Source organism: Sinocyclocheilus grahami, unplaced genomic scaffold (assembly GCF_001515645.1).
Source record: "Sinocyclocheilus grahami isolate Dianchi unplaced genomic scaffold, SAMN03320097.WGS_v1.1 scaffold421.1, whole genome shotgun sequence".
Classification (NCBI taxonomy): Eukaryota; Metazoa; Chordata; class Actinopteri; order Cypriniformes; family Cyprinidae; genus Sinocyclocheilus; species Sinocyclocheilus grahami.
Window position 1 is genome coordinate 689,640 of NW_015505600.1, and position 15,274 is coordinate 704,913.

A 15,274-nucleotide genomic window follows, 5' to 3' on the forward strand; every position below is an offset into this window, starting at 1 on the left:
GGAGATGGTTAGGTGATGGGTAGGTTTAGGGGTGGAGATGGTTAGATGATGCGTAGGTTTAGGGGTGGAGATTGGTGGGTTTAGGGGTGGAGATGGGTGGGTTTAGGGGAGGAGATGGGTGGGTTTAGGGGTGGAGATGGTTAGATGATGGGTAGGTTTAGGGGTGGAGATTGGTGGGTTTAGGGGTGGAGATGGGTGGGTTTAGGGGAGGAGATGGGTGGGTTTAGGGGTGGAGATGGTTAGATGATGGGTAGGTTTAGGGGTGGAGATTGGTGGGTTTAGGGGTGGAGATGGGTGGGTTTAGTGGTGGTGATGGGTAGGTTTAGGGGTGGAGATGATTGGTTTACGGTTGGAGATGGGTTAGGGTTAGGTTAGGGGGTGGAGATGGGTGGATTTAGGGGTGGAGATGAGTAGGTTTAGGGGTGGAGATGGGTGGGTTTAGGGATCAGGGGGTGGAGACGTGTAGGTTTAGGTATATTTAAGGTGGGAGGAGTTGGATCTGGATCTAACCAGGCCCCCTGGATATTGTGCTCTGCAGTGAGGAACATCTCCAGATGTTTGATACTTTATCTATATCATTGTATTTCATGCACTTTCTGTCATCTATTATTTGGATAGTTCAGGCAAAAATGTAATTCTTTCATCATTTACCTAACCCTATCCCTCATGTTACTGATTGACTACAGTGGAAGTCAATGGGGCCCAAAGTTGTTTGGTGCCCATCATTCTTCAAAATATCTCCTTTTGTATTCCGCAGAACGGCAGAAAAATGTTATTCTGATTTTAAACAACATAAAGCTGAATAACTCATGACGGAATTTTTTTTTTTGGTGGGGTGTTTTTTTTTTTTGTGGGAATAACCTACTTTTTAATTAAGTAGTTATTTGCATTTACAATATATTGGCATTAATTACAGTGTGTCTGTCTTCAGGCTTCTGGATGTCATTGCAGGACGGAAAGATCCTAAGGGCTTAAAATCAGGCCAGGTTCTAGTTGACAACACCATTGTGACCTCTGACCTCAGACTCTGCTCTGCCTATGTAGTTCAGGTGGGGGAACAACACTCTCTTTGTCCTTTACAAAAGACATATTACAAAAAATGTATACTACTACTGTACAAAGCTTTGGTAAGATTTTTTTTATGTTTTATGCTCTATAAATATTATATACTCTTTATATAGAATAGAGTTATATTATAACATTATGTAGACTTTATTTTCTATAAGGCTGCATTTATTCAATCAAAAATACAGCAAAAATAATAATATTGTGAAATATTATTACAATTTCAAATAACTGTTTTCTTATTGAATATATTTTAAAATGTAATTTATTCCTGTGATTAATACATTTTCAGAATCATTACTCCAGTCTTCAGTGCCACATGATCCTTCAAAAATCATTCTAATATTCTGATTTGCTGCTCGTTAAACATTTCTGATTATTATCATTGTTGAAAACAGTGTTGCTTTATTTTTTGAACATACTGTGATGAATGCAAAGTTCAGCATTTATTTGAAATAATCTTTACTTTGTCTTTACTGTCACTTTTGATCAATTTAATACATCCTTGCTGAATACAATTAGTATAAATAATTTCTTTAAACAAAAACAATCTTACTGACCCCACATTTTTGAATAGTAGTATGTATTGTTTTATCTTACATAGTAGTGATCGAATAAGAATTGCTCTCACTTTCAACATTTGATATGTTATCTATATTCTATTGTGAATAAAATATAAGTTTATGAGATTTGTAAATTATTTAATTCCTTTTTTACTCACAATTTGTACAGTGTCCCAACTTTTTTGGAATTGGGTTTGTAGATGATTGAAAATTAATATGATGAAATCATGCATTATTTCTTTTCTTTCACCTTCCAGAATGACATTCTGATGGGTACTCTGACCGTAAGAGAGAACTTGGCATTCTCTGCCAATCTCCGCTTGTCACGCAAAGAGTATTCCTCAGCTGACAAACAGATGAGGGTCGACTCCGTCATCCAGGAGCTTGGCCTGAAAGATTGCGCAGATACTAAGGTAATGCACTGAAGAGGAATGCTGAAAATGATTTGTTGTGTTGGTATGAACAAAACATCCTCACAGTGTGTGTGTGTTGAATGATTTCTGAAGGATCATGTGACACTGAAGACTGGAATAATTTAGTGTTTTTGGTCAAATAAATGTGGCCTTGGTGAGACTTCTTTCAAAAACATAAAAAATATGAATTATGCTACATAATAAATATATTAAAGAGAACAATTTCCCAATAAGCAGTAGTGGAGGCAGAATGTATTGTTGCAATACATCATTTGGAGTCATGCTGTTGGTACTTTACCAATTTCTTTTCTTTTTTTAATTTTGGTAACTGCGTTTTTGGACTACTCTTGTTAACCATCTGTGTTTGTGTGTTTGTAGAGATGTGTAGCAACAACGATGAGATGGTGGAGAATGAAAACCCTCTGGCGGTAATTTACAGAAAGTCCCCTCATTTCCTCAATGTAAAAGACAGACTCACTCAGATTTCAGATGGGCTTGACCCTGAGGTCACTAAAGATGACAGGGTTGGGTACGCCACACCTTTCTATTACCAGGTATGTAGAAGCAATGGTTTAATTAAGCTAACGTTGACTCATTAGATAGGTAAGCAGGAATAACATCAATAGATGACCTCTGTGCATGGGTGATGAGGGTATGTCCATGTTGCAGCTCATGCTGGTGAGTGGCCGCACCGTAAGACACATCTTGAGGAATCCTCAGACGTCTTATGCCCAACTGTTCCTCAACATTTTCTTTGGTATTTTAGTGGGACTGATCTACTACCAGATCCCACACACTTTACCAGAGGCTCTTCAGAACAGGTGAGCACCTGCTTACATATTTCATTGGGTCCTAAATTACCTTTCTGCCACAAGTTTCATTTTAAATTCATAGTGTGGAAATTAAAGGGTTAATTCACCCAAAAAGGAAAATTCTGTCTTTAATTACTCAGCCTCATGTCGTTCCAAACCTGTAAGACCTCCGTTCATCTTCGGAACACAAATTAAGATATTTTTGATAAATTCAGAGATCTCTGACTCTCTCATAGATAGCAAGGATTCTTACACTTTTGTTACTCAGGCTCTCCAAAAAGGGTAAGACTGTCATCTTCTCCATTCACCAGCCACGCTACTCCATCTTCAGCCAGTTTGACCACCTCACACTCATGAATAAAGGAGAAATCATCTACGCAGGGGCCGCCAACAAAGCCATTACCTACTTTGAGGAGTTGGGTACTGACAGACATACTTCGTTCAAATGAAGATCAGCAGTGATCTGCTAAATCAATGCATGTGTACTGTGATTCTCAACCCTGTGCCCGTGTGTCGTAGGTTACAAGTGTGAGCCATTCAACAACCCGGCAGACTTCTTCCTGGACGTCACAAACGGAACCGTCCTTCCTCAAATACACAACAATAAATCAGGTGCTGAATGTTTTATTATTTGAATGAAATTAATACTTTTTTTCAGCAAGGACACAGTCAATTGATGTGACAGTAAAGACATGTCTAATGCTACAAAAGATTTCTCTTTCAAATAAAATGATTTGGAATTTTCAATTTATCAAAGAAAAAAAAAAAGGTTTTAAGCAACACAACTGTTTTCAATACTAGTGATAATAATAAGAAATGTTTCTTGAGCAGCAAATCAGCATATTAGAATGATTTCTGAAGGATCATGTGACACTGAAGACTGGAATAATTTAGTGTTTTTGGTCAAATAAATGTGGCCTTGGTGAGACTTCTTTCAAAAACATAAAAAATATGAATTATGCTACATAATAAATATATTAAAGAGAACAATTTCCCAATAAGCAGTAGTGGAGGCAGAATGTATTGTTGCAATACATCATTTGGAGTCATGCTGTTGGTACTTTACCAATTTCTTTTCTTTTTTTTAATTTTGGTAACTGCGTTTTTGGACTTCTCTTGTTAACCATCTGTGTTTGTGTGTTTGTAGAGATGTGTAGCAACAGCGATGAGATGGTGGAGAATGAAAACCCTCTGGCGGTAATTTACAGAAAGTCCCCTCATTTCCTCAATGTAAAAGACAGACTCACTCAGATTTCAGATGGGCTTGACCCTGAGGTCACTAAAGATGACAGGGTTGGGTACGCCACACCTTTCTATTACCAGGTATGTAGAAGCAATGGTTTAATTAAGCTAACGTTGGCTCATTAGATAGGTAAGCAGGAATAACATCAATAGATGACCTCTGTGCATGGGTGATGAGGGTATGTCCATGTTGCAGCTCATGCTGGTGAGTGGCCGCACCGTAAGACACATCTTGAGGAATCCTCAGACGTCTTATGCCCAACTGTTCCTCAACATTTTCTTTGGTATTTTAGTGGGACTGATCTACTACCAGATCCCACACACTTTACCAGAGGCTCTTCAGAACAGGTGAGCACCTGCTTACATATTTCATTGGGTCCTAAATTACCTTTCTGCCACAAGTTTCATTTTAAATTCATAGTGTGGAAATTAAAGGGTTAATTCACCCAAAAAGGAAAATTCTGTCTTTAATTACTCAGCCTCATGTCGTTCCAAACCTGTAAGACCTCCGTTCATCTTCGGAACACAAATTAAGATATTTTTGATAAATTCAGAGATCTCTGACTCTCTCATAGATAGCAAGGATTCTTACACGATCAAGGCTCAGAAACATAGCAAGGAGATTGGTAAAATAATCCATGTGACATCAGAGGTTCAACCGTAATTTTACGAAGCTATACGAGAACACTTTTTGTGCGAAAAAGAAAAAAAAATAGATTTTTTTTTTTCGTGTCCCGCTGCTGGCACAGAACAGCATACGCAGTTTACGTTCAGTTTGATTTTCTCCAAAAGGGCGCTACGGTGACGCGGAGGAGACGAATTGTTGAACAAAGTCATTATTATTATTTTTTCCGCACAAAAAGTATTCTCGTAGCTTCGTAAAATTACGGTTGAACCCCTGATGTCACTTGGATTATTTTACCAATCTCCTTGCTACGTTTCTGAGCCTTGATCGTGTAAGAATCCTTGCTATCTATGAGAGAGTCAGAGATCTCTGAATTTATCAAAAATATCTTAATTTGTGTTCCGAAGATGAACGGAGGTCTTACGGGTTTGGAACGAGGGGTGAGTTATAAATGACAGAATTTTCATTTTTGGATGAACTATCCCTTCAAGGAATGTGAATGGAAAATGAGGTCAGAAAAATTAAAAAGCTATAATATACAAAATATTTTAAAAAAATCTAAATATATATGTATGTATGTATATGTTTGCACATGTAATTTTCATCATATATTTTGATATATAATTTGATACATCAGGCTTTTATGGCTCATATAGTATGATATAGGATCTTATACTCTAGGTGGAGGCTCAAACTAAAATATTAAATTTGATATAGTTGCTAATATTTATATGGCCCAAAAGTAGCTGAAATTCTGATTGCCTTGTGAATCAGTGAGATTTTTATAATATTATATACAGTGGTGTGAAAAAGTGTTGGCCCCCTTCCTGATTTCTAATTTTTTTGCATGTTTGTCACACTTTAATGTTTCAGACTGCATGTTGTGTTCACTTGTGTTATCTTTGACTAATATTTAAAAAAATGTTATGATCTGAAACATTAAAGTGTGACAAACATGCAAAAAAAAAAAAAGAAAGCAGGAAGGGGGCCAACACTTTTTCACACCACTGTATAACATGCTACTTACAAAAAATACATATACATATCAGTTCTGTGGTTTTATGATCAAACTCTGTAGTTTTTATTGTGGAAGCAAAACATAACGCAATGCAATAAAATCATATTATTTATGATTTATGATATATACAAAAATATTTAGACATTCTTGTAATTTTGACTTTATTCTCAAAATACTTTGACTTTATTCTTGTAATTTTGACTTTATTCTCAAAATATTTCGACATTCTTGACTGAATGATGAACAAATAAAGGTTCCTCTAAAGCTAACTATATAACTATATTAAAGATATTCTTTTTGACATATATTTTTATCTTTTTTGTTTACTTTATAAAAAAAACAACTGATTTATATATATATATATATATATATATATATATATTTGCTTTATTCTCAAAATACTTTGACTTTATTCTTGTAATTTTGACTTTATTCTCAAAATACTTTGACTTTATTCTTGTAATTTTGACTTTATTCTCAAAATACTTTGACTTTATTCTTGTAATTTTGACTTTATTCTCAAAATACTTTGACTTTATTCTTGTAATTTTGACTTTATTCTCAAAATACTTTGACTTTATTCTTGTAATTTTGACTTTATTCTCAAAATACTTTGACTTTATTCTTGTAATTTTGACTTTATTCTCAAAATACTTTGACTTTATTCTTGTAATTTTGACTTTATTCTCAAAATACTTTGACTTTATTCTTGTAATTTTGACTTTATTCTCAAAATACTTTGACTTTATTCTTGTAATTTTGACTTTATTCTCAAAATACTTTGACTTTATTCTTGTAATTTTGACTTTATTCTCAAAATACTTTGACTTTATTCTTGTAATTTTGACTTTATTCTCAAAATACTTTGACTTTATTCTTGTAATTTTGACTTTATTCTCAAAATACTTTGACTTTATTCTTGTAATTTTGACTTTATTCTCAAAATACTTTGACTTTATTCTTGTAATTTTGACTTTATTCTCAAAATACTTTGACTTTATTCTTGTAATTTTGACTTTATTCTCAAAATACTTTGACTTTATTCTTGTAATTTTGACTTTATTCTCAAAATACTTTGACTTTATTCTTGTAATTTTGACTTTATTCTCAAAATACTTTGACTTTATTCTTGTAATTTTGACTTTATTCTCAAAATACTTTGACTTTATTCTTGTAATTTTGACTTTATTCTCAAAATACTTTGACTTTATTCTTGTAATTTTGACTTTATTCTCAAAATACTTTGACTTTATTCTTGTAATTTTGACTTTATTCTCAAAATACTTTGACTTTATTCTTGTAATTTTGACTTTATTCTCAAAATACTTTGACTTTATTCTTGTAATTTTGACTTTATTCTCAAAATACTTTGACTTTATTCTTGTAATTTTGACTTTATTCTCAAAATACTTTGACTTTATTCTTGTAATTTTGACTTTATTCTCAAAATACTTTGACTTTATTCTTGTAATTTTGACTTTATTCTCAAAATACTTTGACTTTATTCTTGTAATTTTGACTTTATTCTCAAAATACTTTGACTTTATTCTTGTAATTTTGACTTTATTCTCAAAATACTTTGACTTTATTCTTGTAATTTTGACTTTATTCTCAAAATACTTTGACTTTATTCTTGTAATTTTGACTTTATTCTCAAAATACTTTGACTTTATTCTTGTAATTTTGACTTTATTCTCAAAATACTTTGACTTTATTCTTGTAATTTTGACTTTATTCTCAAAATACTTTGACTTTATTCTTGTAATTTTGACTTTATTCTCAAAATACTTTGACTTTATTCTTGTAATTTTGACTTTATTCTCAAAATACTTTGACTTTATTCTTGTAATTTTGACTTTATTCTCAAAATACTTTGACTTTATTCTTGTAATTTTGACTTTATTCTCAAAATACTTTGACTTTATTCTTGTAATTTTGACTTTATTCTCAAAATACTTTGACTTTATTCTTGTAATTTTGACTTTATTCTCAAAATACTTTGACTTTATTCTTGTAATTTTGACTTTATTCTCAAAATACTTTGACTTTATTCTTGTAATTTTGACTTTATTCTCAAAATACTTTGACTTTATTCTTGTAATTTTGACTTTATTCTCAAAATACTTTGACTTTATTCTTGTAATTTTGACTTTATTCTCAAAATACTTTGACTTTATTCTTGTAATTTTGACTTTATTCTCAAAATACTTTGACTTTATTCTTGTAATTTTGACTTTATTCTCAAAATACTTTGACTTTATTCTTGTAATTTTGACTTTATTCTCAAAATACTTTGACTTTATTCTTGTAATTTTGACTTTATTCTCAAAATACTTTGACTTTATTCTTGTAATTTTGACTTTATTCTCAAAATACTTTGACTTTATTCTTGTAATTTTGACTTTATTCTCAAAATACTTTGACTTTATTCTTGTAATTTTGACTTTATTCTCAAAATACTTTGACTTTATTCTTGTAATTTTGACTTTATTCTCAAAATACTTTGACTTTATTCTTGTAATTTTGACTTTATTCTCAAAATACTTTGACTTTATTCTTGTAATTTTGACTTTATTCTCAAAATACTTTGACTTTATTCTTGTAATTTTGACTTTATTCTCAAAATACTTTGACTTTATTCTTGTAATTTTGACTTTATTCTCAAAATACTTTGACTTTATTCTTGTAATTTTGACTTTATTCTCAAAATACTTTGACTTTATTCTTGTAATTTTGACTTTATTCTCAAAATACTTTGACTTTATTCTTGTAATTTTGACTTTATTCTCAAAATACTTTGACTTTATTCTTGTAATTTTGACTTTATTCTCAAAATACTTTGACTTTATTCTTGTAATTTTGACTTTATTCTCAAAATACTTTGACTTTATTCTTGTAATTTTGACTTTATTCTCAAAATACTTTGACTTTATTCTTGTAATTTTGACTTTATTCTCAAAATACTTTGACTTTATTCTTGTAATTTTGACTTTATTCTCAAAATATTTCGACATTCTTGACTGAATGATGAACAAATAAAGGTTCCTCTAAAGCTAACTATATAACTATATTAAAGATATTCTTTTTGACATATATTTTTATCTTTTTTGTTTACTTTATAAAAAAAACAACTGATTTATATATATATATATATATATATATATATATTTGCTGCCTCTTTTCTCTTCAGAACGGGAGCTTTCTTTTTCCTAGTCATTAACATGGTGTTTGGCAATCTGTCTGCGGTGGAGCTCTTCATCAGCGAGAGAGTGCTCTTCATGTGAGTCGACCTCCAAACACGAGCTTTCCAGCCTGCTGTTCCTATTTGATAAAGACCACCTTCACATGTTCCTCTCACCTGCAGCCATGAGAACTCGAGTGGTTTCTACCGCACCTCTGTCTACTTCCTGTCCAAAGTGTTTGCTGACCTCATACCAAACCGCATCCTCCCCGTCTTCATCTTTTCTGCCATCCCGTACTTCATGATGGGTGAGTAGAGTCACTCTCTTCTTCTTTCAGGAAGACATTTTAGGAAGCATCGTACGTATCCTTGTCCACAAACACAATCCCATAGTGCACTGAAAAGATCCAAGATGGTGCATGAAGCAAGAGAAGTGTGTTCATTCACTGTTACTTTATTAGTGGAGGAATGTAAGGAATAGTGAATGAGGGTGCCATTATGGTGGCAGTTGCTCACTGTTATTGTGTTACAAATGACACATAAATCACATGAATAACCATTTACAGCCCTTTGTTGTGGGTTTTTGCTGTACCTACATTACACTGTTTCAGTGAGCTTCATCTCTATTTGTGGCTCAGGCCTGAAGCCTGATGTGGAGGCGTTCTTCCTGTACTGTGTGACCATGAGTATGATCAGTCTGTCAGCGGTGAGCTTGGCCTTCCTGATCAGCGCCAGTGTGGGCTCCTTCGCCATGGCTAACATCCTCATCGCACTGCCTTATGTTGTAATGATGGTGAGTTTAGCCGAACAGAAGATTTACAGACATGTAGATTGTTTGCTTTGTTCTAAAAAATTTTTTAAAAACACTTGCATTTTCTCATTGGTCCGGTTCACTTTTGTAATGTTTGAAAACGGACCAAAATGATATTACTTACCAAAATTCTGATTATTTTACAGCATGATTGCAGATGCCTAAACTACGACGACGTTTTAGCGCCACGTCAAAAAAGTAAAAAACTAAATCTAAAATTACGAGATTAAAGTCGTAATATTTTGAGAATACAGTGGAAAATTTTCTCCTGGTGCTCCCCATTTGCATGTGCAATAGGCTATAGAATGTACTCTCAAAATATTATAACTTTAATCTCCTAATTGTTACAAATGAATCCTTAATTCGTAATTTTGACTTTATTCTCAAAATATTTCGACATTCTTGTAATTTTGACTTTATTCTCAAAATACTTTGACTTTATTCTTGTAATTTTGACTTTATTCTCAAAATACTTTGACTTTATTCTTGTAATTTTGACTATTCTCAAAATACTTTGACTTTATTCTTGTAATTTTGACTTTGTTCTCAAAATATTTCGACATTCTTGTAATTTTGACTTTATTCTCAAAATACTTTCTTTATTCTCAAAATATTTCGACATTCTTGTAATTACTTGGGGCTTTTGGCAGAACCAGGTAGCTCTGACAGGCATTATGTGCGTGTGTCTGCTGCTTACTTATGTGCAGCTGCGTCGGATCAGTCGCTGGAAGTGAAGGAATGAGTTTTTCATTTTGAACCCTTTGCATCATGAAATCATATATGTACAGAGAAGTGTGTCAGCCATACACAGAATCCACAGCTCACTACCTCAGTTACTTCAAATCGGCTACCTCTGAAACTACCTGTGGCATAAAGTATGCAATTGTTTGAAATTTTGTAAAGGTTTCATTTTATATAAAAGTTGTAAACTGAATACAGATGTAAACCTTAAAACGATTGCATTTAGTTTATTGCCAAACAACTACAATACACTTACAAATAAAAAATTAAGTTTAAGAATTATTGCAAAACATTCAAAGTGAAGGGAGATTGATGTGATTACAGGATCAACAACTCTGAGAATGATGCAGAGTTAACAGGAATCACAATGAAATGGCACTAGCAACAGATCTTCTCACAGTGACCTACTGAGCAAAAAAGGGTTTTATACGATGATTCACAAAGCTTGACACACCCATTATTTTTAAGATTTTCTCCTAAATCGTTGTTCATGTTATAAGTTTTGATGTTTTGTGATTACGGGCCCTGATCTTAAGGATTCCTGTTGAAATTACTGAATTTAGACAGTCTCACAGACTGCAACTTAAGAGGCAGGTTAAGCAAACTAATTGATTAGAAAAGTCCAGTTTACGTCACCAGAAAGACATTGAAAATTACAAGGTCAAAAAACAGTTTTATGCTCAAGTTTCATACACTACAAATAATAATAAACGCATCAAATTATATTTTAACTTTCAGAGCTTATCAATTGACAGGGGTTTGAAAAACTTCTGAAACCACGGAGAATGGGGTTGAAGTTGATTTTATTTTAAATTAAAAAAAACAAAAACAAAAGGCTCAGTCTGAACAGTGTGAAGCACAAGGATAAAATCTGACATTTAGGTAGCAGTGACCGATCAATCAGTGACGGCCATCAGTTAGTGGGAACAAATGAAGAATGTCAACATCACTGCCCCCTTCAGATCATTAATAGACAAAATGACAGTTAAAGAGAATTGACTTCCATTAGGACCAAAAGTGTCACCCATTAAAAACAAAGATTTAAATCACTGGCCTTGCAGGTGCATTTGCAGTTAAAGAGGGAGGCAGGGGTATTAGAGCATCCAAAGCATTTCATCTTCATTCTCAGGGGTCACCGACCACCTCTTCTGATAAAAGCACAATCTATTTCCATATGAACTCATGCTCTGTGCATATTTAAAGAAACCAATGTTGTACAACTAAGAATATTACTTCTAAAAACAAGTCCCCAAAATAGCGCCAAACAAAACAGTTTCAGTGCAAGTATTTCCCATATAACTACACCTGCCATTCCCAACCCCCTCAAAATACACACGTCCTTTCAGTAAAAGCTTTCTTTCCCCTGAAACAAGGCTGTTAAATTAGCTGACCGTTGTCACTTTTTAAAGAAAACCCAAATATTGATTTCACAACAGAAAAGCAGCTCTACAGCAATTCCCCTTTAGTTTCCGAAGATTGTGGAACGCTCTGCTCATTCTTTAGCTCCACACGTGACGCCTGCAGTGGTCCAAGGCCTACAACACAAACACAGAAGCTACATTTAAGTCACAGCCGGTTTCTGATGTGCAGTGCAACATTAGACAAAAATAAATAAATAATAAGAAGTCATCTTCTGTAACACCAGAAAGACAATACTCACGTTACAGCGAGAAGCGGTCTCCACATTCTTACACCAGTATGATGGTCCCCAGCTGCACTGCTCCAATCCCAGCAGCCTCTGCACTGCCTCAGGACATGCTCCCAGCTTCTGTACACACCAACAAACTCAGTCAGGGATCATCATTTGATCACATGATTTGAGCTGGAGAGTGAAGGGTAGATCTTACCATGCAGACAAAGTCAGGATCCAGCGTCTGGAGCAGCAGCTGCACCAGCAGAGGCTCATACTGCTCAATGAGCTGGTTACACTGCAGGAAGGAGAACACACTTAGACCGATACACTCCACCTATACGGCTACATTTCCTACAGGTATGGAGTGGTCAGATTCAGTCCAGTTCTAGGATTCAAGCCGTAAACTTGAGATTGATTGATGTAGGGATGCACGATGTGGGAGGAAAAGGAAATATTTTCTGCAACGTAAATATATAAATAGGGCTGCACAATTTAGCAAACATTTAAAGGGATAGTCCACCCAAAAATTAAAATGGTCATTAATTACGCACCCTCAATTCATAAGACCTTCGTTCATCTTTGGAACACAAATTAAGATGTTTTTGATGAAACCGGAGAGCTTTGACCCTCCATAGAGAGCAACGTAAAATCACCACGTTCAAGGCCCAGAAACGCATTTAAAAGCACAATTAAAATAGTCCATGTGACATCAGGGGTTCAACCGAAATTATGAAGCTATGAGAACACTTGCGCGCAAAAGAAAACAAAAATAGACTTTAATTCAACAATTCTTCGCCACGTCACCGTAGACGCTGTTAATGAGTACCACGATGAGTACTACGTTCTACATCAGCAGCGCCACACACATGCATCGTGGTACTTTTGATAATGGCGGCAGACTGACCCAGAAGAGAAGAAATCGTTGAATAAAGTCATGATTTTGGTTTTCTATGCACACAAAGTATTCTTGTACCTTCATAAAATTAAGTTTGAACCACTAATATCACATGGACTATTTTGACGATGTCCTTACTACCTTTCTGGGCCTTGAACGTGTCAGTTACATTGCGGTCTATGGAGGGTCAGAGAGCTCACAGATTCCATCAAAAATATCTTTACAGGGTTAGTTCACCCAAAAATGAAAATTCTGTCATTGATTACTTACCCTCGTGTTGTTCCAAACCCACAAGACCTTCGTTCATCTTCAGAACACAATTTAAGATATTTTTAATTAAATCTGAGGGCTCCGACCCTCCCATAGACAGCAAGGTAACTACCACGTTCAAGGTCCAGAAAAGTACCAAGATGATCGACAAAGTAGTCCGTGTGACATCAGTGGTTCTATTGTAAAGCCACAAAGCGCTGAGAATACTTTTTTTTGCTCAAAGAAAACTATAACGATTTTATTCCACATTTGTGTCTCGACTGCGTCACTTGTGGACGCGTGCTCACGGCATGTCATGAACACGCTTTGTCGTGAACTGAAAATCTTTACAGTTGAACCACTGATGTCACACGGACTACTTTGTCATCATCTTGGTACTTTTCCAGACCTTGAACGTGGTAGTTACCTTGACGTCTATGGGAGGGTCAGAGAGCCCTCTCATTAGTAATACTAATTAAATGACAGAATTTTCATTTTTGGGTGAACTATCCCTTTAACCAAACATTTTGCCTCATTACAAGTATGGGAAGATGGTTGACGCATGTTTTGTTCCTGAATGCATATTTAAATGACCCAAATGTGTTAGCAAATACAAATGTCACGCTGCATGTTGCTGGAAACAGCACAGTAGAATGTCTGCTGACAATCTAAATGAAATTAATACTTGTATTGTATTTGTTCTGTTGTTGGATGCATTAAAAACATGAAGAATGGGTGTCTGTTTACTGCAAGCGTGACCTACCTCATCTCTGACAGCATCAGGCAAGAAGTCGCAGACCTTTAGCACAGCCTCCTCGATCTCGGCCTGAGTGGCGTTCTGCTCCAGGATCCCGTCCACATAATGCACTGCCATCTTACACACATCACAGAAGCCACCCGCCTCAAATCGTTGCTTGTCCATTACAGCTGCAAGAATAAAGCATTACAAATGCATCACACATCTAGAAAGAGAGGAACAAATGGAACATACTGAAAACTAAAGTATTATCGGCACTTACAGACATGGCTGACCCCATTGCAGAGAGCAAGGAAAGAGCAGATGGTTTTTGGATCGGCCTCCTGCACAAGCAGTTCAATGATGGCCTGGCCGTAGGTATCAATCAGGTCCTTGCACTGAGCTGTGAGCGTGGAGGGTAAAATGTCACAGACTTTCTCCACAGCCTGCACAATCTCTTCCTGAAAAAAAAACAGTGTCAGCAAGCCTTTAACAGGAAATGTATAAAGGTGCAAATTCACATCAAGTACTCCAGAAAACTCAGAGCGTGCTGTTAGTACTATTAATATTGAAATACAGTGGAGTATTGTTTTTAATTCAAGCATTTCATAATGTGAAGCCGTTTCTGCACTGATGCAAGGCTTATTTTATCTAATAATGATGAATATTAGAGTTCGAGTGAATCGCATCACAACTGAAAAGAGAATCCAATGCAAGCTTTAATTTGCTGACTGGAAACACCAGGATGCATGCATTATCCCTTCATATTTATCTACTTTCTCTTCTCTGAATGGAGAAGGCCTTATTCCATCAGTCCCAGCTGCTGCCATGTTTGTCAATCTTTACATCTAATTGTTGATGAAAATCCACACATTTCAACAGATTGAGACCAGACTGGTCCTTACAGTTTTTACTGCCAATCAATGGAGAATCAATTATTGTACATGTGGCTTCTTACCTCAGATGTGTGATCCTGAACCATGTCCTCAATTTCCTTCATCACAAACTCACAGATGGCACACTGAGGAGAGTCACGTACTTGCACCAGAATCTATCCAAACAGAAGCACATGCATCAAGGAAACATGCATTTTTACGCAATTTCCTAACTAAAGCTTAGTTTGAATGCCATTTACAGCTGACTACATTTTAGAGTCATTACTTTCATCCTCCGCTTTGACAATGTAAATTAAAAGTAAAAATTTCCATTTCTTTATTTTCTCTTAAATGAACCGGTGACCCAAGTGTTGCACAAAGCCGTTTTAAATGCTCAAGTGTTAAACTACCAAAC

The 15,274-nt window shown here is 34.8% G+C and overlaps 2 protein-coding genes across 2 annotated transcripts in view; one reads left to right on the top strand and one right to left on the bottom strand.

Annotated features, from left to right (window-relative positions):
- Positions 1-10,637, top strand: part of LOC107551336 (ATP-binding cassette sub-family G member 2-like) — a 17,869-nt gene extending 7,232 nt beyond the window's left edge. Inside the window, exons 4-15 of the mRNA XM_016232911.1 lie at positions 932-1,049; positions 1,886-2,041; positions 2,422-2,595; positions 2,711-2,862; positions 3,098-3,273; positions 3,373-3,465; positions 4,001-4,176; positions 4,292-4,443; positions 8,929-9,018; positions 9,103-9,227; positions 9,558-9,712; positions 10,366-10,637. Of these exons, the coding sequence (XP_016088397.1) occupies positions 932-1,049; positions 1,886-2,041; positions 2,422-2,595; positions 2,711-2,862; positions 3,098-3,273; positions 3,373-3,465; positions 4,001-4,176; positions 4,292-4,443; positions 8,929-9,018; positions 9,103-9,227; positions 9,558-9,712; positions 10,366-10,464 (1,666 nt within the window). The 3' untranslated portion in view covers positions 10,465-10,637. The remainder of the gene's footprint in view (positions 1-931; positions 1,050-1,885; positions 2,042-2,421; positions 2,596-2,710; positions 2,863-3,097; positions 3,274-3,372; positions 3,466-4,000; positions 4,177-4,291; positions 4,444-8,928; positions 9,019-9,102; positions 9,228-9,557; positions 9,713-10,365) is intronic.
- Positions 10,638-11,284: 647 nt separating this feature from the next.
- LOC107551337 (prosaposin-like) overlaps positions 11,285-15,274 on the bottom strand; it is a gene marked incomplete at its 5' end in the record, with an annotated part of 10,161 nt that continues 6,171 nt past the window's right edge. Inside the window, 6 exons of the mRNA XM_016232912.1 lie at positions 11,285-12,006; positions 12,132-12,239; positions 12,319-12,399; positions 14,012-14,175; positions 14,268-14,445; positions 14,943-15,035. Coding sequence (XP_016088398.1) covers positions 11,971-12,006; positions 12,132-12,239; positions 12,319-12,399; positions 14,012-14,175; positions 14,268-14,445; positions 14,943-15,035 — 660 coding nt within the window. The remainder of the gene's footprint in view (positions 12,007-12,131; positions 12,240-12,318; positions 12,400-14,011; positions 14,176-14,267; positions 14,446-14,942; positions 15,036-15,274) is intronic.